This window comes from Physella acuta, unplaced genomic scaffold, assembly GCF_028476545.2.
Source record: "Physella acuta isolate Inbredline_101_S28 unplaced genomic scaffold, ASM2847654v3 ptg000274l, whole genome shotgun sequence".
Classification (NCBI taxonomy): Eukaryota; Metazoa; Mollusca; class Gastropoda; family Physidae; genus Physella; species Physella acuta.
In genome coordinates, this window is record NW_026731793.1 from 127,907 (window position 1) to 147,661 (window position 19,755).

Consider the following 19,755-nt stretch of genomic DNA (forward strand, 5'->3'; position numbering starts at 1 on the left):
CCAGTAATTATAAATCTCATGCCATAAAAACAAACATCCTACAGAGAAATGCATTGAAAGTAACTACATTGTTGCGTCTGAATTTTTTATTTTAGGGTGTCTTAGCTGCTGCTCCGTTGGCTTTTATTATCCCTGGGGCCTGCGTCATGAGGTTACGCCAAGATGCCATATTTTCTAAGCGTAACATTCCTGCCATGCTGCTCATGGCTTTTGGTATCATCATAGCTGTCTGTGGATTTGTTATGGCTGTGATAAACATGGCTGAAGGCATAAGTTGCGGGCACGGAAAAGAGCCTAAATATTGCATGATAAATAATGTAACTGACTTGCATATAACCACAATGAGTTACGTTCCAGTTGAAATTGAACCTGAAGAAACGGGGTTAAGATCACTTATAAAGAAATTTGTTTAGGGACTTTTTGTTTCATTTTATTTAAAATTACTTAATTGTAAAATTTATTTTAAATTATTTAAAAAACAGATTAATAGAATACTTATTAACTTTATTATTTGATATAAAGTTTTCAGTTTTTAGACCTCATCTCTCTATAAAAATAAAATCTCTACAATTTCTTGCTACCAAGTGAAAATAATAGAACAATTTTTATTATAGTTTACATTAGGCCTATAATATGGACAGTTTTTACCACATATTAAATTTTAATGAATCTTGTGCTTGATAAAAATTATTTTTAATTGCAATTTATTTTTAACTGATTTATTTATATTTGTAGTGGTTTTTATATTAAAATTTATTTAATTTTCCATTTGAAGAAAGAAATCCTTTATTTTATAAATTATATATTTTAAATTTAAAATACTATAACAAACATTTGTAAAATGTGATGCTAAGTGTGTTTATTACATAATGTTTCAATGCATTTATGAATTTATTATACATTTTATGAAATAAATTATATTTATTGAAGAAAGTACCTTGACAAAATAGATGTTTACGAGCATATAATACATTTGTAAATAATTTTAACTGGATATACACATATAAACAAATTCTAAAAATAAATTCCTGAAGTAATCAGTAGTCATATTAATAAAAAGCTTGCATTTAATATTATAAAAACAAAGTGTTATACAGTTGCTTAAAAATTGAAAAGCTAACTGTCTAAACTGGTAGTTTGCTAATTAGATGGGAAATTGGATACATGCTGTGGAAACCTTATGAGCAGTATTGTAATAAGTTTCAGATATATCTTCCAGTGTGGTATGAGTAGTTTTAAAATTATTGAAGGTATGTGTGAAGTCATTCTATAGGCCTATATTTAATAAATTATAATTATTCTGTAACAGTACAAAAAGTAATGCTTTGTAAATTAACCATATATTTAATTGCTAAAAATAGTACAATATATTCATAGCTACTTAAAACTAGTGCAGATTTGTTACTTAAATGTTTCAAATTTCATTTTGATGTTTTACAATTAAACTATAATTGTACGATATTGAAAAATATTCTATAACATTCATTTCCAATTTGTTAAAATTTAATCAAAGTGATATGTATTATATACATTTGCATTGCAAAATAATTATTTTAATTTATTTTGAATCAAAAATGGTAATTATACTTTAGAAATATACAGTTAGTTCTAATGTTGTCTTACAGCTGAGATTCAAAACATTTCTAAAGAAACAAAAAAAGGAAGTAATACCCAGTAGCGTAGCGAGGGGGGGGGACATATGTCCCCGGGCGCCGATCTTAGGGGGGGGCGCCAAATTGAAAGTTTGAGGGGGGGGTGCAAATGAAAATTTCGAGGGGGGGGGGGTGCAAATCGAAAATTTGCTCTCGAGGGGGCGCCAAATTGGAAGTATGTCCCCGGGCGCCGGGAAGGGTCGCTACGCCTCTGGTAATACCTTCATAAACATCAGAAGATGTTATCATTTTTATTGAATCTATCTAAATCATTTAATAATTAAATACAGATAAAATTAAATATTAGGATTGAACAAGCTCCAAATGTTCCATAATGCTGTAAATTGTTACTTTCCTATAACTTCTGACCAACTGGATATTATGAGTTATCATAAATTAAAACACTTCTGGTTTTAACAAAATATGTTTACTAAATTTTCACCTGTCTATTTTAAATGGAGCTATGTTGTTCAAACTGCTGGATAGCTATTTATGTTGGACTGTAGAAAAACCATAATTTTACACATGCACCAAATTGTTATTTGAATGTCATGTGCATTCTCTTTATTTCTATAAAAGAGAAAAAAAAAATTAAACCTACTGATATCCCTGATAACACTACATAAAAAAAACCTTTCTGAATTTAAATATGTTGATGATCATAATAGGCTTTAAAAACCTGATATAATATCTATTTATGAAATAAGATGTGTAAATAACTGATACATTTCTGTGGTATTTTAATGTTTTCCTAATATCTTAGTATGTTGTGAGCATTGAATGTACATGTAAATAAATAAATGGCTCGTTCAATTTATTGACTTCCTGCTGAGTGTTGTAGTTTTATCTGTTTTTTGTATTGTTACGAACTATTGGTTCTTAAATGTATGAGAGGAAAATAAACATATTTGAAAGAACAATTTTCTTACATTTTATATGTATATATATATTTTTTTACAGTTTTGAAGCTAAACAAAATAAGTTTAGGTGAAAGATATTTAGTTACTTAAGTTTTAAAACTTATGCATTTTGAGTCTAGGGATGTTAAGGATGAACAGTTCAGCATATGACTGCAAACTCTAAAGTCTCTAGTTCAGATCCTGGGTTCAAGTCAGCAGGATGTCCTTGTGTCCTTGTAGCTCTGATGGGTACCTGACTCACATTAGGGAAAGTACAGGCAGCTGGGCATAATGCTAACCACACCATTCCATTCATAGCAAGGTCACAAAAATAGAAGCTCTACTTCATCTGCCACATGTTCAAGAGGTTCAAACTGGTAACCTTTTTTTACACCTAGTCCATGCACTGTAAATCTCACTTAGCTAATTGTGTTGTTGATAGCCATGAAATAAGAGAGAGCAACATCAATTGCTATCACACACCAATCCATTTTCAAACAATTGTTTTCTTTCAAGAGAGTTAACACAAGATGGATAGATGGTTTATCCACTTTAAAGTTTTATTATTATTTACGGACAGATGACTATAATAACATATTTCACACTAACCATATCACATTGGGCAATTCAGTCAAAAGGTGCTTCATTTCTGTAACAAACTTTTAGGGTTATTCTTACTATACAGCTACATAATATATATATAAATGGTATAGTTTAGTTTAAAGACTGTAAAAATGACTAAAATACATTACTACTAAAACCTACCCATTCTGAGTCATAGATTGTTTTAAATGAGAAAACCTGGTTTACCTAGCCCCTTGAAATACATCAACAATATAAAAAAAAACAATTTCTTGTAAGACCATCCCTTAAGATGAAAATTACAGCATGCTTCTCAATTCAACAGGTTAAAAAAGGTAGTGGACTTTCACTAGGCTATACAGTACTGGAAACTGCCGTTTTGAAAATGCAGGAATAATAAATCATAGCAAATCTTGAGTATTCGGTGCACCAATTTTAAACAAATTGAGGGAAACTAAACATTTAAAAACCACTTGGTTTACTTTGTCTTTAAAAGCTAGTGTTTGACATTACAGTATGTATTCACTTGTTTTCAGAAAAAGTTCACTTCATTTAGTATTGAAGATGAATCGGTACTGATTTTATCAGCCATATTATTGGTTTAGGAATTTCCGGTTTGATGAATCAATTCTTAAGTGTTTTTATAAAACATTCTTCAGTAAAAAGGGCACATTATCACTATATTCAATGTACAAAACACACCGGTGTTTGCATTAGATCCTGATTCTGATTGGGTTCAAAAAAGTAAACATCTTTATACAAAAGCTTTAATTATTAAAACAACAAATGTACTAGTTTATCTAAACATTAGACATATTAAACTAATATTTTGTCTGATTATTAATAACAGGATAGACATGAGCAGAATTGTAAATAAATATTCAAAACTATAATCATCTAAAATTATTTGGTGACTAATGCTCTGATGAAAAATAAAATTACATTTTGAATTTTCTAAAAACACATACACATGTCCAATTTAGTATGAGTTGCTTTTATTACATCATAACATTGTTTTTTTTTAAAAGCTTAAACAATTGTTGCATGCAAAGCTGAGAAGTATACATAAAAAAAAATTATGTAAAATTGAATTTTCCTATAAACAGTTGATAACCTATAGAGAAGAAATGTACACCTGTTTTCTCTGTAGTAAATTGTTTACACCTCTCCATTCATTTAGTCTTTATTTACAAATTCACATCACTAGTCCAGGACCGTGTCAAGAGGTGTAGGATATAACCTTGGGTTTTTGACTCTTTATGGACTCAGGACCATGTAGCTTTTGAGCTCTTTTAAGGAAGGCGTTCACCATGGTCTTCACTATCTCATCAAAAAATACTGTGGCGAAATGAGAGTGTAGCTGCGACCGAAACTCAAATACAACCTGAAAAAGTTTGTAGGTTACTTTATTTTAAAAAAAATCTAACAAAGGATAAAAAGAAGACATGAAATTAAAAGAATAAAATATTTGTACTTGTAAGAATGTCTATGTCATTGGTATAGAAGTTAATTGTTTTTTTTTTTTGCTAGTAATGCTACCTTAACAATAACATTGTTTTAACATTACTACCAGAAAATGTGAAAAAAAAAAAACAACTTGTTACACATTGCATAGCACTTTGGGATTTTTATAGCAACAAGAATACTTAATTAATTAATTAGAACACATTATTCTAAGACTTACAGAGAAATCAAGGGTACATGTTTTTGGGTTTCCTGACAGTCCAGGACTGAAGCGCCAAACTGTTACTAGCTGTGTGAACAGCTTTCCCTCTGTACATTCTGACTGAAAAATAAAAACAGAAACTTTATTATTTTAAAAATCATTGAACACATTTAACTGCTTTAGGTTGATCTCGCGTGGTAACACTCAATTAAAAATCAAACCATTTTATTTTAGGAAATCAAGTGGAAGATTTATTAAAAAGCATTCATGATAGATGTTTAGAACAGTTTATGTTATCTATCTGTGGTCTGTAGTGGTTAATACTTTACATGGAGCTAAAAACAACCTTAAAAAATATATAAACCTAGTCTATGAGTTCTTGTACATAAATATTACATGAAGTATTTAAAAAAAAAGAAATTAATTTCTAATTAGCTAAACACAATTTTTTTTTTGAGTTTTCCTGCACGAAACTATTTATTTCAGAAAATGTTTTAATACAAGGTTAACAAACTGGTTTTGGCCAAAAAAAAAAAAACCAAAAAACAACAACAATTAAAAAAAATTGTTAATTAAAAATAAATAATAATCCTTCTTTAAACATTAAAAAAGCTACTTACATGGACCAGATTAGGCCGAACAAGCTTTATTGTAGAAATGTATTTTTCCTGCAATGGGGGGAAACCTATTTCCATTCTGGCCTTGCACCCGTTGGGTCTTACATCAAACACAGCGGAGTTTGTGCACCACGGGATGAACTGGTTATAAGAGGCCACATCAGCCACAATGTCATACATGTTCTCCATTGAGTAACTAAATAAAAAAAAATTAAATTAAGTACAGTCAGCAGCAAAGATAAGAATTATAGATAAAAGTATAGATAAGAATCTTAACTCCAAAGATGTTCTTCAATGAGATCATAGACAGAGAAGGTTTTGTTTTGACTGCTGCAATGTTTTGTTTATTGGTGGAGTGGGTGGCTCTGGTTTGATAACAAAATAATGTGAGGTTGCACATATTTTTAAGTAACTAGTGATAAAATAATGATATAAAATGCTACTTTTTAATGTTTGTTTATTTTGAATATGTAGAGTTTTGTAACAGGAGGGGTAGTTGTCTGTCTTTAGAGACAATGAAGTGGGGAAAAAGACAGATATTAAAACATTGAGTGGTATTATTGTTTACACCTTTCTATAACCTAGGAAAACATGTGTTACCCTAAAATCCTCCTCTCTGAGTACTCTTTTCGCTTTGATGCGGTGAGGGGATTCAAATTTGGGAGCTTGAAAAATAACCGGTAACTCTGATGGTAAGGCAGGGAGGTCATCTTTTTCGGGCCACATTTCCTAACTAGCGAAGAGTGAGAGTGAGCTTGGTAAAAATAGCCTAATGACCTGTCATTGAGGATAGAAAATAATGTTAAAACAATAATATGACTTCAATATACAAATAATTATGACAGTATTTAAACCTATGTATATTTTAAAAACTTTAGCAAATCTCTAGATTTTACAAGCTTTTATTTATTTAAAACTTGTGTCGTTATGAGCTGAAATGTACGTGAAAAATTACGAGAATTTCTATTCCAACAATTTCATTAGAACTTGGCTCATAGGTCAGGACCTAATTACGAAGCCATATGATGTAAAATTTGACTTATTTAGATGATCTATTAGAATTAATTACTTTTTCCTAAAAGTACTACATTTTGGCGCTATTATGGTCACATTATTTGTAATAATTTTAAGAGCAATCCTTTTCAGCTAATGAATAAATTCTTGTAAAATAAAAATTATGTCTTATGAACTTTTTAATAACATGCTTTTATATTGCATAACTAAAAAATTTTTCTTTAGGCGAAAATAAATAAAGGATTTTTCATAAGGACTAGGCCTATTTGTATTTGGATCTAGATCTGTTTATTGGATACCTGTACTAAACTTTAGTAAGAAGCCCTCACTAGCGGCACATTATGACAGGCCTTTGTGGGTGCCTTTGATTCAATTAGTTTCTTTTATAAGTTGCATATATATATATATATATATTAACGTGCGGCGTCAATTCGGCCAATGACAAAACGGCCCCGTCAAAAGGGCCAGCGACATATGGACCCCGTCATATAGGCTCCCGTCATTTAGGCTACCGACAAATAGGCTCCCGACAAAAGGGCTCCAGTCAATATGGCTCTCGACAAATAGGCTCCCGTCATTTTGGCTCCTGACATATAGGCTCCCGTCATTTAGTTTTTTCCACAAAACGGCCCCCGTCATTACGACTCCCGACAAATAGGCTCCCGCCATTTAGTTTCTCCACAAAACGGCCCTCGTCATTACGACTCCCGACAAATAGGCTAGCGTCATTTTGGCTCACGACAAAAAGGTTCCTGTTAATTTGGCTCCAGACAAAAGGACCACTGACACAATGGCGTAGCTACCGTAAAGCTAGCGTAAGCAAGGCATAGGGCCCAAGGCATATAGGGGCCCTTTTCCCTCATAAAAAATTAAAACTTTTACTATGGAATTTTAATATTTGTTACACATAAATAATTTTAAAAAAGAAAAAGATTAAAAGTTCCAAAAAGCCCCCCCCCCCCCCCACCGTTTTGGCAGTGAGATTCAGTGTGTGTGTGGGTCAAACAGAGCCCAATCGTTATAATAACACTACAGGCGATATCACTTTGTCGTGCAAGACATTGAGAGAATCAGCCTATAAATAAACTTTTTAGCAGTAGTAGGCAAACATAATAATATAGTATAAATACATAATCAGGACTTATAAAATACAAAATGTTGCCTTCAGAATATTTATATATTAAAAAATATCCATCGTAAGTAGAAGTTGATCTCTTCGTTTAACTCCTCTGTAGCCTAACGCAGAGGCGTAGCGAAGGCGGGGCGGGGGCTGCGGACCGCAACGGGTGACACCATTTAGGGCGGTGACACCAAAGGCAAAAAATTGCAAAATTTATAGAATGAAATGCCATTTTTCCAGATCCATTAGTTAAAGTTAAATAGTCTTCTAAGTACAAATCGAAAATTATAACAAGGGTGGGGGGGGGGGGGGGTACACCATGACGTAAACGTAAACTATAAAGAAAACAATGCTACATCCAACTGTATTATAAACAGACTGTAGATAAACATCGTTACTATTAAGTCTGCAGTGATTAAAGCATAAACACGTACGTGTACCAGTATGTGGCATATATAAAAATTTTATGTGTATGTAGGCCAACACACACACACACACACACACACACACACACACACATATATATATATATATATATATGCTTTGTTTCCTGGGAGGGGGTGACAATACGAAGTGACACCCGACCTAGCGACGCCACTGGTCTAACGGCTGACGAAGGGGCCCACTGATAATTTTTTTTTGCATAGGGGCCCAAAAATCCTAGCTATGCCACTGCACTGACAATACAGTTTCTGCAGAGACTAAGTCTCCCGGCAAAGCGGTCTCATTGAATATAACACCTGCCAGTGGGACCCCTTCATCAATATTCTTTAGAGTTAGCTTATCCAACACTCTTATGTAATATAACGTATGCATCTCTTGTTCGGCAGGCCTTATTTTTATATTAGTTTATCTATTATAAAATATAGTACGTTTTAATTTAAGGGTCATCTATCTATGACATCCAAAATTGAGTCGGTTATAGGCTGTTCCAACTCAGTGTGTGGGGAGAAGGGTCCACGCTGCACCTTCCTACCTGCAGTATGCTTGTAGGTTATCGAAACAAGATGCTGTTATCATGTAAACATCAGGTATATCATACATTTACACTTCTGTGCTTGCTTTTAAGCAACAGATCTTTTCTGTTGTAAATTAAACATTATCAAAACTTTAGAATTGTTGGAATTTAGCTGTTAAGGGCTCGATTTGTTTGTGAATTAATGTTGGTTCATGAAAAACAATTTCATTCTGGCATTTAAAAGAGGTTATATTGGTATTGGAGGTAGGACAAAATGGTTACTTTTATGCCAGTTGTTGTCATGCCATTCATTGGTCTGGAGCCAATATGTCGGGAGTCATTTTGTCAAAAGCCAATATGTCGGGAGCCAATATGTCGGGAGCCCATTTGTCGGTAGCCAATATGTCGTGAGCCCATTTGCCGGGAGCCCATTTGTCTTGAGCCCTTATGTCGGGAGCCAATATGTCGGGAGCCGCTTTGTCGGGAGCCAATATGTCCTGAGCCTATTTGTCAGGGGTTAATATGTCGGGAGTCCATTTGTCGGGAGCCTAAATATCGGGAGCCCATTTGTCGGGAGCCTATATGTCGGCTATTTTGACGGGGTCGGTTTGTCGGGAGTCGATTTGACGGGGTCATACTAACGGGGCCGTTTTGTCTCAGGTCGTTTTGACAGGGCACCATATATTAATAATAGGCCCCTATTTATAATATTGGCGGTAATCTATCGTTTTATGTACGTAAAATCGCCCGCAACTAGTAATGTGAAAAACAGGTGACTCCTTAAATTTTAATAATTATTTCACATTTCGAGGAGGATTTATGTTTTGAAAAATACAAAAATGTTTCCTTGTTTCATTTATGTACATGTTTTTAAACAATTGAATAAAAACTTTTCAGTAATAGATGAAGAATAGCGATGTTTCCAACAGATGCAACCATGCTCATTTACTATAGCAGTCATCTTGTTTAAGTTTTATTTTGTTAAACTTATAGCGGAAGATTCAGGGGAAGCCACTCTATTTTACAATTGGCTGCTGTTAGCAAATCTTGCTCTCAAACACTGCTGTTTAAAGTTACTTTCTGGCCTATATATATTGATATATTTAGCCATTGATTTTGGTTTATTGTTCAGTTATCAATAATATTTGTTACACATATTTCACAATATACTTCTATTAAAGCCTTGACAATGAGGTAACTTTTTCGTACATTACTAGCCGCGGCCGATTTTACGTACCTAAAGCAATAGATTACCATATTGGCATATCATAATGGATATGGGCTTTATTATTATAAATTTAATAAAAGCTTGTTAAAACTTTGATACTTTTTAGGCCTATTACTATTAGTATTATAGGCCTAATTAATTAATAATTATTAGTATTAGTTTCTACTTCAGTTTCTAGAACCATCTCTTTGATAATTTGATTTCTTTAATTGAGAGCAGATCTCAGAACTAGATTTTTATGAGTTAAGTTATAAGTGATTACCACTCCCGTCTAGAGTCTAGAGTTAGATTTCTAGATCTAGATCTAGATCTAGTTAAACTTTATTTCTAGTCGAGCTAAACAGCTAAACAAGGATTGGGAACTGAACAACCAAGGCCAGACCCATGATCATGATGTAAAATAAAAAAAATCATATTAAAATGGCTTAGGCCTAAAGTTAGGCCTAAGCCTTACTAATTAATTAGAAATCTAATAGTACACGACAATACATCGTTTAGACAATCGCTATAAAACAACTGAACAACAAATTCATATTGTATAGACCTACCAGTTTCGTTCAAGTATTCTACACAAATTTTGTTTTACTATCTGCCTACATATAACCGAGTTCGCCATTTTAACCCTGTTGGATACTCTTTTTGCCCGTAGACTCTTAGAGGCTTACACAAAGTTACAGATAAATAATAGAAGGAGCATTCATTTATAAAATAATTAAGAAAAATATATAAAAATGTATGTGAGTCATTAGGAGGTACTCATTTATTTTTTTCTAATAAAATTAAAAAATATTTAAAAACATAAATATATACTATTGATCATTATATTTTCAATGTACGTTGTTTCAATTTATTAAATTATTTTAAAAAGAGGTAAATAAGTACTCATCTAAAATTAGAAGATGGTAAAGTAGAGTGGAAACCCCTTTGCTTATTCTAAACATCGTTTAGATCTAAATATCTATGCATTTTTTATCCTCTATCGATATTTTAAAATGATGTTGTAACAAAAATACATATGCAAGTGAACTACATTTGAAATGTGTACTGTTTACTCTACATTATCATAAATTAGGACACAAAAACATTTAATTAATAAATAAAAAAGTTATCAAATTTTCGAAACTTTATTAATACGTGGTCGGCAGGGGAGGCTATGTGTAAACAACATGGTGATTATTTTATGTTGATGCGGTACAGTGATTGGTTTCATCCTAGAAAAATAATAAATATTACTGTAGGGAAGGATCTTAATATTAGCAGAATCCTGCTAAATCAATACGTGCTACTTGCTTGTGAGTGCGAAATAGAAGGTTAGTTTATATTCACGAATAACTGGTTTGTGATTTACAAAAGATAATTTTTGTGTATTTTTTTTTGAGAATACGCGGGTGAGAGGGAGACTTGGAGAGTCAGAGTACTCAGTACTCACTGTCTACTAATCTAGATTTCTAGATCTAATCAAGTGTCTAGTCTAGAAATAGAATAGTCTAGATTCTAGATCTAGAGGCCTAGATCTAGAATCTAGCTCTAGATCTAGAGATCTAATAGTAATTAGTGAGTAATAAGGGTAATCTAATCTATCGTTTTGGGTACGTAAAATCGTCCGCGGCTAGTAATGTACGAAAAAGTTACCTCATTGTCAAGGCTTTAATAGAAGTATATTGTGATATGTTTGTATCAAATATTGTAGATATTTGTAGATAATGAATAATAAACCTAAATCAATGGCTAAATATATAAATATGGGCCAGAAATTAACTTAAAACAGCAGTGTTTGCAAGCAAGATTTGCTATATAAACAGCAGCCATTTGTAAAATAGAGTGGCTTCCCCCTGAATCTAGCACTATAAGTTTAGAAAAAAACTTAAACAAGATGGCTGTTATAGTAAATGAGCATGGTTGCCTCTGTTGGAAACATCGCTGGTGTTCATTTATTACTGAAAATTTTTAATTCAATTGTTTAAAAACAGGTACATAAATGAAACAAGGACACATTTTTGTATTTTTCAAAACAAATCCTCCTCAAAATGTGAAATAATTATTAAAATTTAAGGAGTCACCTGTTTTTCACATTACTAGTCGCGGGCAATTTTACGTACCCAAAATGATAGATTACCGTAATAAGTATGTAGTGGTAAGTTAGTTGTTAAGTTGTATCTATTTTAAAGTAACTTTTTAGTATTTGTATTTAAAGTAGATCTAGAACTAGATCAAGTCTATACTAGAGTCCATATCAAGACTATATCTACTCTAGAATCTAGTAACTTTACTGTAGTAGTAGATCTAGTAGTAACTTACTTTACTTTTTGTTGTCACTTTCATTGTTTAGGCCAAACTTTTAGTTAAGCTTTAGACCTTTTAGGGCTAACTGTTTTATTTACAATATTTATTATTTTAGGTAGGCCTATAGCACCTACTACTAAGTAATAGTATAGTAATAGTACTTAGCACTAAATCTAGCACAATATATACTAGAGTTTCTAGACTCACTAAAGTTAAAGTTATAAATTAGAATTAGATCTAATGAAAAATATTAAATAATAAGGTTCAACAACACATTAAACATAATTCATTAGGAAGTATAGGCCTACTTCCCTAAGTACTTAGGGAAGTAGGCCTATACTCTATAGATTTTAGACATTTTAGTAGAGTTTTAGATCTAAAGTTTTAATTGATAACTGATGTCCAACAATAGATACAATAGGCCTAGACTACTAAAGTTGTGATAGGTTGTTACCAAAACGCTTGCTGGTAGTTTATCAGTCATCTGTCTCCATATTGTCTCACAATGCCATCCCAGTTTTCTTTTCCCTTGTAGGGTCCAGTCAAGGGAGGTTGCTGGAATTTTATCTTCTTACTACTTCATTTTATTACATTGTCCACCCAACTGCATCTTTTTTTTTATTCCTTCTGAAAAATCATTCATTTCCATTTCTCCTAGATATAGTATGATACAGTAACTTACTGTTTAAGACTACTGTTTTGCCAGTGAATGCCTAATATACTTTACAGTCACTTAGTTTGGAAGGAATCCCATGATAGGATATTAGAAGTGGTTACTTTCACGCATTCACTGCCATGTAGAAATTCACTTATTACATTGCTTATGGAAAATCTTCATTTTGTCTTAGCAAATTTCTTTGATATCAATGTTTTCTGCACCGCTGATAAAGCTTGCTTTGCTTTTTTTTTCAATTTCAGTAACACAGTCACCTTTCATTTATAATTAAGCCTTCTATGCTAAGTAAATGAAATCTATTTTTTCATTTAGTTGTATGTTATATTTTGTAGTGGGTTCTCTGTTAGTTGCATTCTTTAGGCTAAATTGATAAATAATGAACTTGGGACAGATGCCAAAGCATGAGTGGGCATGGCACTGAACACAGAGAAATAACACAACTAGGAGATTTTTAGTATTTTTTCTTCTTTTCCATTTTTTTCTGTTAACATGTTTATTTTATAGAAGTGCAAATGGTAGCTTTGGCCTTATACACATTTCTTTCAAGTTATACACTCTATCCTGTCATGTTTTAATGAATGTCTGTGCAAATATAAGTTTAGGTATAAACAAACCTTAGGATCAGACTGAAATCCTACCTATTGTAGTTTTGTAGGTATGATGCATACATTCTATCATTTCTATTTTCTAAAAATACTTTAGTATATTGAAACAAATGTTTCAAATACATAAACCCTTATTATAGTACATCTTTGTTGAAGCTTAGCAAACAGTTTTGTTTTTAAAGTGTGATAATGCATCATGCATAAATCATAATACCAGTGTTCATGTTTTCACCAGGAAGCTTTCGACAAATTATGCATGTTTTGTACATAACTAGAGCAGATTTTGTTTGCAATTGGCAAGTTAATCTTTTTTATTTGTTTAAATGTCTTATTTGTAATCAGCTATAATTTATCGATATGAGCAGTTTGATATGATTACAAACACAATTTGACTCTATTGAATTATGTCTTTATCAGCTGAAATAATTGCAAGGTGCAAACATTAATAAATTAACAATGAAAATTAACTAACAAAAATCAAGTAAAAAATTTTATGAACAAAAAGAAAAATTAATACATTTGTTTCACATGTTCATAAAGAGTTGTTGTTTTAAATCAACTTACAACCATAGTGTTGTAAAAAATTTTTTTTTTTTTAATTGCAAGATCAAATGATTGGAGTATTTTATTAACCAGTTACATTTATATAATTTTATTATTACACAATAAAAAACTTGATTCTGTTTTCCCCGGTCCATCCATCCAATCCTACATCAACTGGGCAAGAACCACCCATGTTTAGGAGAAGGTAAAGATTTATGAAGTGGTCTCCCTTGTGACAAGCGGGCTTGTGTTATTCACCCCTTAGTTGAAACAAAAGCCTGGATTACCTCCGTTTTACTACTGTGTTCACATGCCGTTTTCTAATTTTTATTTATTTTATTTCTTCTTCTTCCTTTGTTCTTAAATGCATTATAGGTTATGATTAATAATTACTCCAACGCTTTTGAGTATTTCGTGGTATGAGCTAAATGGCCCGTAGACTGTGATTTTAGTGTTCTTTTCTGCTTCCATAGCTTTTGTCCTACCTAGTACAAGCTACAAGGTAGCACTTGTTTGATTAGAGGGGTGGCTGTCCCTAGCTAACGAGCCTCATCTGCCTGGAGTCCGAACTCGGGACTTTTGGAGTTGGCAATTTGCGCTCATTCACGACCACGCCAAGCTAATATATAACCTTCATGTAAATGTTCTTATGCTGCGATGAAAAAAAAATGACATATAATACAAAATTTATATTATTTTTATTGTGATGCACGGCTGATCCATCTCCCCCCCTCTCTACAACATTCCACATTCACCAGCCAATACATTTCGATTTTTTTCTAACGCTGTGTGATGTCTGGGTAACCAGCCGCACCAAACCCCCCAGCACCAAAATATGCCTAATGCCAAGCCTCCCAGGGAAACTAAAGCTAACTAAATGGTCTTGGAATGTTACCAAGCGCTATTGATTTCTCGGGGACGCTTGATCAATTTGCGGTGCCGTTCCGTGTTTTTTTCCGTTTCACCCTTGTATTTGCAACTGCCTCACCCCCCCCCCCCCCCCCCCCCCCCACCTTCTCAGTGTTAACACTACCGATCTCAAGTTTAGCTAAATATTAGTTTAAAATTTTAAAAAAGTTCGATACGTAATTCTCGTTAATTTCCCTAGTCGATTAAAATAACATTTTAATGTTGCCAAAACGAGAAGCATTACTAAAAGAAAAGAGTGCCTGTTCATAGGGATTGAAGGTTTTTTTTTCTTAGGTTCAGACCAATATTTCGTGTGTGAGCAGTCATTGATCAGGATCCACCGTCCCTACCCCATGAGACAATCTCTCTACTAAATCACTGAGACAAATCGATCCCTTACCCCAGCCCTAACTCCAATCTTATTAACCCTAACTCGAATCGATACAATCTACCAAAAATCAAATAAACCCCATTTCTCATAGACACAGGTATTCGTTAAGTATATCACTGTTTGGAAAAAAACAATTTCTTCCAGGCATCTCTTCGTGGGGAAGGGGGGGGGGGGCGAAGAAAGTATACCGCCCCCCCCCCCTTTGAAGAAACACTGGTTTAAGGCCTTCATAGAAACTTATTTGGCAATGCTATATTCAGCTACTTTTCCATATTCATACCCTACTGTTTATTACCATACCAGTACTTAAGCTAAATAAATCAGTGTTATTTTTAAGGCGAACAGTATACACATTTAACGATTGCAGAAACCTACTGATACTTTCCTATTAAATACTCGACCGCCGGTCCCACAGTAACAGCACATCAGAGTCAGTCAAGTACAGGCATATCAATACTTATAAGTGTTATCGATTAGAGCGTTAGAGTTAGAGCTATGGGTTGGGTTTAGGATCGATATGATTCCTAGTAAGCTTTGTCCACATGGATAATAAAAAATACTCTTCAATTTTTTTTGTGTAACTGGTTTGTGTCTGGCTGTATCTTCAACTCTTACCTAGAGCTATGAGCTCACGACATTCTATCTCTTTGAGAACGGCTTTTTCTGAGATATTAAATCTTACCCGGAAGCTGTATTCATTTTTTTTTTACTTCCAAAGCATCTGATTGAGATTAATCTTTGTAATAAGTATCTTTTTTTGTAACCAGGCAATAAAAATATTTATATCGTCTACACAAAAACAAAAATCCTCTCTGCTGGAGGCCGACATAAAGGTTAACTACCATCTTTTTTATGTCGTCAAATCTGATTTACCCAAGATGGAATAAACAACACCCGCTCCCCCCTCCTATTTTAACTGTAAAGCTTATGACAGATAAAAATATATACATTTTTATGCCTTTTCTGTTTCATGTAACGGTTTGAAAATTAACAAGTACAAAGTGTATGTCATTTGACATCTGGTTATTATTATTTTTTTATTCTTTAAAGCACTCGTTTAACGCTGTCTGAAATTCTTCTACCTCTTGCCCCCATTAACCAATAAAATATTTAAAAAAATACATGTTTCCTAATGAGTTCGAAAATCATTGAAAAATATACTTTTTCAATTTTACTCAAATACTTTTTTTTTTACTAGGGCTAGGTCAGAGCATTGATTGATTTAGTTAACATAGCCGATTGATTAATTTAACATTGAATGAAAGTTATTTACTCACACAAAAAAAAATCAAATCAATTCGCCGTGTACTATCTTGATTGAAGTTTTTCTCTCGTGGATTCATCCCAGGCTTTCAACTAGTCCCAGTTGACCCTCTGTTGTGTGAAGGTGCTTCCCGACCATAGCAGTCTGTTGTTTGATGTTCGTGTGATTGGTTTTTGTAAAAACAGTTGGGACAGTATTTTACTACTCTTTTTTTTTCTTTGGGGAGTATTCGAGTTACTTGAATACGATATTTCTTGAAATCATTGCCGTCACTAGTCACTTGCATACAGTATTTCTTAAATCCATTGATGTCATTACCGTCACGAGAATACATTTTCTTGGAAAAATTGTCGTCACCAGAATATAATATAAAAAATTGCTTAGTAAAAATCATTGCCGATACTAGATTACATTTTTCTTAAATCATTTCCGTCATTACTAAAGGCGCCTCTGTCCCTAAAATTATTTGAAGGAAGTGATAACTTCTTTTTATACCGAGTTTGTACTAGACATGGCTGATAACCACTTCGTTTTTGTTTTGTTTGGCAGCATCATTGTTCTTACCTTGAAAAACTTGCCTATACCAGTGGTTCTTAACCTGGGTTTGATCTAACCCCAGGGTCTCGGTGAGTCAGTCTCAGGGATTCGGCGTAGGTCAAGACGCACCAGAAACATTATTCACGATTGGATTTAGTCAATGCTGACGATAGAACTATTAAGAATGGTTCTGTGAATGCGGATACGAAACTGTTGGGGGCTGGGAACCTTAAAAAAAGGTTAAGAACCACTGCACTATACTCTCATAGACATATTGGATTAAAAACTACACACTACACCCCGCCCGTTGTGTTTATTGTAAACATTCACCTTGTTTCTACACCAATAACAGAGGTTACGTTAGGACAGTCTCGTATATCTGATGTTTACATGTTGTAGCGGGGAAAAATATTGATGTACATGAGACCGGGGGGGGGGGGGGGAGGAGAAAGATAAAACCACAGACTTGACATCTTGTTTCTTGAATGTATTTTGTTTCCTAGCATCTTGTAGTGGATCTAAGACAAGGCATAGCGAGCTGTAGTATGTCATTGTTGTTTGTTATCGCATAAATTACAAAGTAGACATTGGTAGCTAAGTTAAGACGAAACTGGTTCGTTTTATGATGATTTGTGTTTATGATATTTTTAATGGTGGGTTTTGAATGATGGTTTTTATGTGGCGGTTTTAAGTGACGGTTTTTAGATGAAGGTCGTAAAGAACGGTGTTTTAAATCTTAGGTAATAGTTTTTTAAATTGGGGTCTTGTGTGATGGTGTTTCAGAGGATTTGATAAGTAAAGTGAAAAAAAAAAAATTTCACCTAGTGCTGATGAAGTAGAGTTAATATTTCTTCACCACGGTATAAGAATAGTTGGTGTCGTCAGAACTAGCCGCAACCACCTATTTCCCTAACGTGAAATCAGGTACCCATCAGAGCTGGTTGGACTCAGGGCCGCCCTTTTGATTCAAGTCAGGACCGAGATCCGAACTCTAGACTTTCCGGTTAGCAGTCGAGTGCTACCTCAAGTGATGATGTTTAAACCTTGCGTTTTTAACGATAGTCAGCAATAATTCTCTTTTTTTTATCGTAGCAGCTTCTTTTATACTTTAATATGAATACTTTTCATAGGTTGTTCTTGTTAATAGTATTTTGTTGGCGTTTTATAATAAACATCGCTGATTTTCAGTTATTTTGAGAAATGCATCTAATACAACAGTACTCGGTGTACTAGTCATACTAAAATTATAGATAGTATGTTTGTGTTCGACAAATACTCACGTTTATGTTAAAGTGTATGTTTAAGTTACATGTAGCCGTAGGTTAAATCAGGATCTAACCTAACCCAAACCGCTGTCATACGATACCTAGTATAGGCTGCATTGACCTCGCCAAAGCCGAAATCGAAAATTAATCATTCGCTGTATTTTTTTGTGTTGTTGTTCACTTCATTAAATTTTTGGGTCGATACGGGAACATAATTAAGTATTGTGTTTGTGTGTGGGTTGGGGGGGGGGATGGGGGAGACTTGCGTAAATGTCATTGAATGAATGTGTGTCTGTCTGAGTGAGAATGCAGGGGTGTGTCTATATTATTGTGTTGCTGTGTAACTGAGTGTGTATAAGTGTAAATGTGTGTTTGTTTGTGTGTCCAAGTGTGACTGTGTGTGTGTGAGTTTTGAGTCTGTCCATGTGTGACTGTGTGTGTGTGAGTTTTGAGTCTGTCCGTGTGTGACTGTGTGTATGTGTGAGTTTTGAGTCTGTGTCCAAGTGTGACTGTGTGTGTGTGAGTTTTGAGTCTGTGTCCATGTGTGACTGTGTGTGTGTGAGTTTTGAGTCTGTCCATGTGTGACTGTGTGTGTGTGAGTTTTGAGTCTGTCCATGTGTGACTGTGTGTGTGTGTGAGTTTTGAGTCTGTGTCCAAGTGTGACTGTGTGTGTGAGAGTTTTGAGTCTGTGTCCATGTGTGACTGTGTGTGTGTGAGTTTTGAGTCTGTGTCCATGTGTGACTGCGTGTGTGTGAGTTTTGAGTCTGTGTCCAAGTGTGACTGTGTGTGTGTGTGCGAGTTTTGAGTCTGTGTCCATGTGTGAATGTCAGTGTCAAGAGTGTGTCAGTCTGTGACTGTGTGTGTTACTGTGAGTGTGTATATGTGTGTGACTGTGTGGAGATTGTGTCTGCTTGACTGTGTCTGTGTGACTGTGAGTGTAGTTGCGTGTGTTACCTCGTTTTGAGAGTGTGTCTGTTTTACTGTATCTCTGTCTATGTGACTCTCTCTCTCTCTCTCTCTCTCTCTCTCTCTCCCTGTTAAAGGTTTCTTGATGAAATTCCACCTGATAAAAAAAAAGAAACCTTATTGTCAAATTTAGCCCGAAAATTGCGTTAGCTTAGAATAAACTGCTAGCATCTCACGTAGCCCGAACAAAACGCGGCCGAATACTCTTGAGAAATACAACTGATCTGCTGGAGGCCACTACACCGACCGTCCATCGATCCAGCTTTCAGCTCTCCTACCAATAACCAATCTGTTAATGACAAAACCATTTTTTTAAAAAAAAGGCGAATACCGATTTTGGTTATGGATCGACTTGATATTTTTTCTGATACCCCGGAAGTGACGATTGAGTGAAATAAAGGATGTGGTTTTTTTGTGTTGTAATTTGTGAGTTAAATTAATGAAGGGGGTGGGGGGCTGGAGGGTGCACTCAACCCTTATTTACATAGGGTCAGCGCGTGATTGTGAACTCGAAAGAATTAAGGTTAGTTGCTGGAGTATTTCTAGCTCTTATAAGAAAGTAAAGGCTGCTGGTCATAGT

The 19,755-nt window shown here is 34.0% G+C and overlaps 2 protein-coding genes and 1 long non-coding RNA gene across 3 annotated transcripts in view; 2 read left to right on the forward strand and 1 right to left on the reverse strand.

Annotated features, from left to right (window-relative positions):
• Positions 1-1,678, forward strand: part of LOC131939316 (putative sodium-coupled neutral amino acid transporter 11) — a 57,674-nt gene extending 55,996 nt beyond the window's left edge. The window contains exon 13 of the mRNA XM_059297540.1: positions 96-1,678. Within this exon, the coding sequence (XP_059153523.1) occupies positions 96-413 (318 nt within the window). The 3' untranslated portion in view covers positions 414-1,678. The remainder of the gene's footprint in view (positions 1-95) is intronic.
• Positions 1,679-4,237: 2,559 nt separating this feature from the next.
• On the reverse strand, positions 4,238-10,395 carry LOC131939318 (coenzyme Q-binding protein COQ10 homolog B, mitochondrial). The gene is made up of 5 exons (XM_059297543.1): positions 10,285-10,395; positions 6,017-6,193; positions 5,420-5,612; positions 4,818-4,919; positions 4,238-4,517 (listed from the first exon to the last, which is right to left on the reverse strand). The coding sequence occupies exons 1-5, from the start codon at positions 10,350-10,352 to the stop codon at positions 4,353-4,355; spliced, it is 705 nt and encodes a 234-aa protein (XP_059153526.1). The 5' UTR covers positions 10,353-10,395; the 3' UTR covers positions 4,238-4,352.
• A 503-nt stretch (positions 10,396-10,898) lies between these two features.
• LOC131939315 (uncharacterized) overlaps positions 10,899-19,755 on the forward strand; it is a 32,388-nt gene continuing 23,531 nt past the window's right edge. The window contains exon 1 of the long non-coding RNA XR_009386400.1: positions 10,899-11,046. This is a non-coding gene — a long non-coding RNA (uncharacterized LOC131939315). The remainder of the gene's footprint in view (positions 11,047-19,755) is intronic.

Coding starts and splice junctions, on each gene's coding strand:
- LOC131939318 (XM_059297543.1), bottom strand. CDS start 10,352: ATGGCGAACTCGGTTATATGTAGGCAGATAGTAAAACAAAATTTGTGT. Junction 5,613..6,016: donor TCAGAGAGGAGGATTTTAGG/GTAACACATGTT, acceptor TTTTTTATTTAG/TTACTCAATGGAGAACATGT. Junction 4,920..5,419: donor TTCGGCCTAATCTGGTCCAT/GTAAGTAGCTTT, acceptor TTTATTTTTCAG/TCAGAATGTACAGAGGGAAA.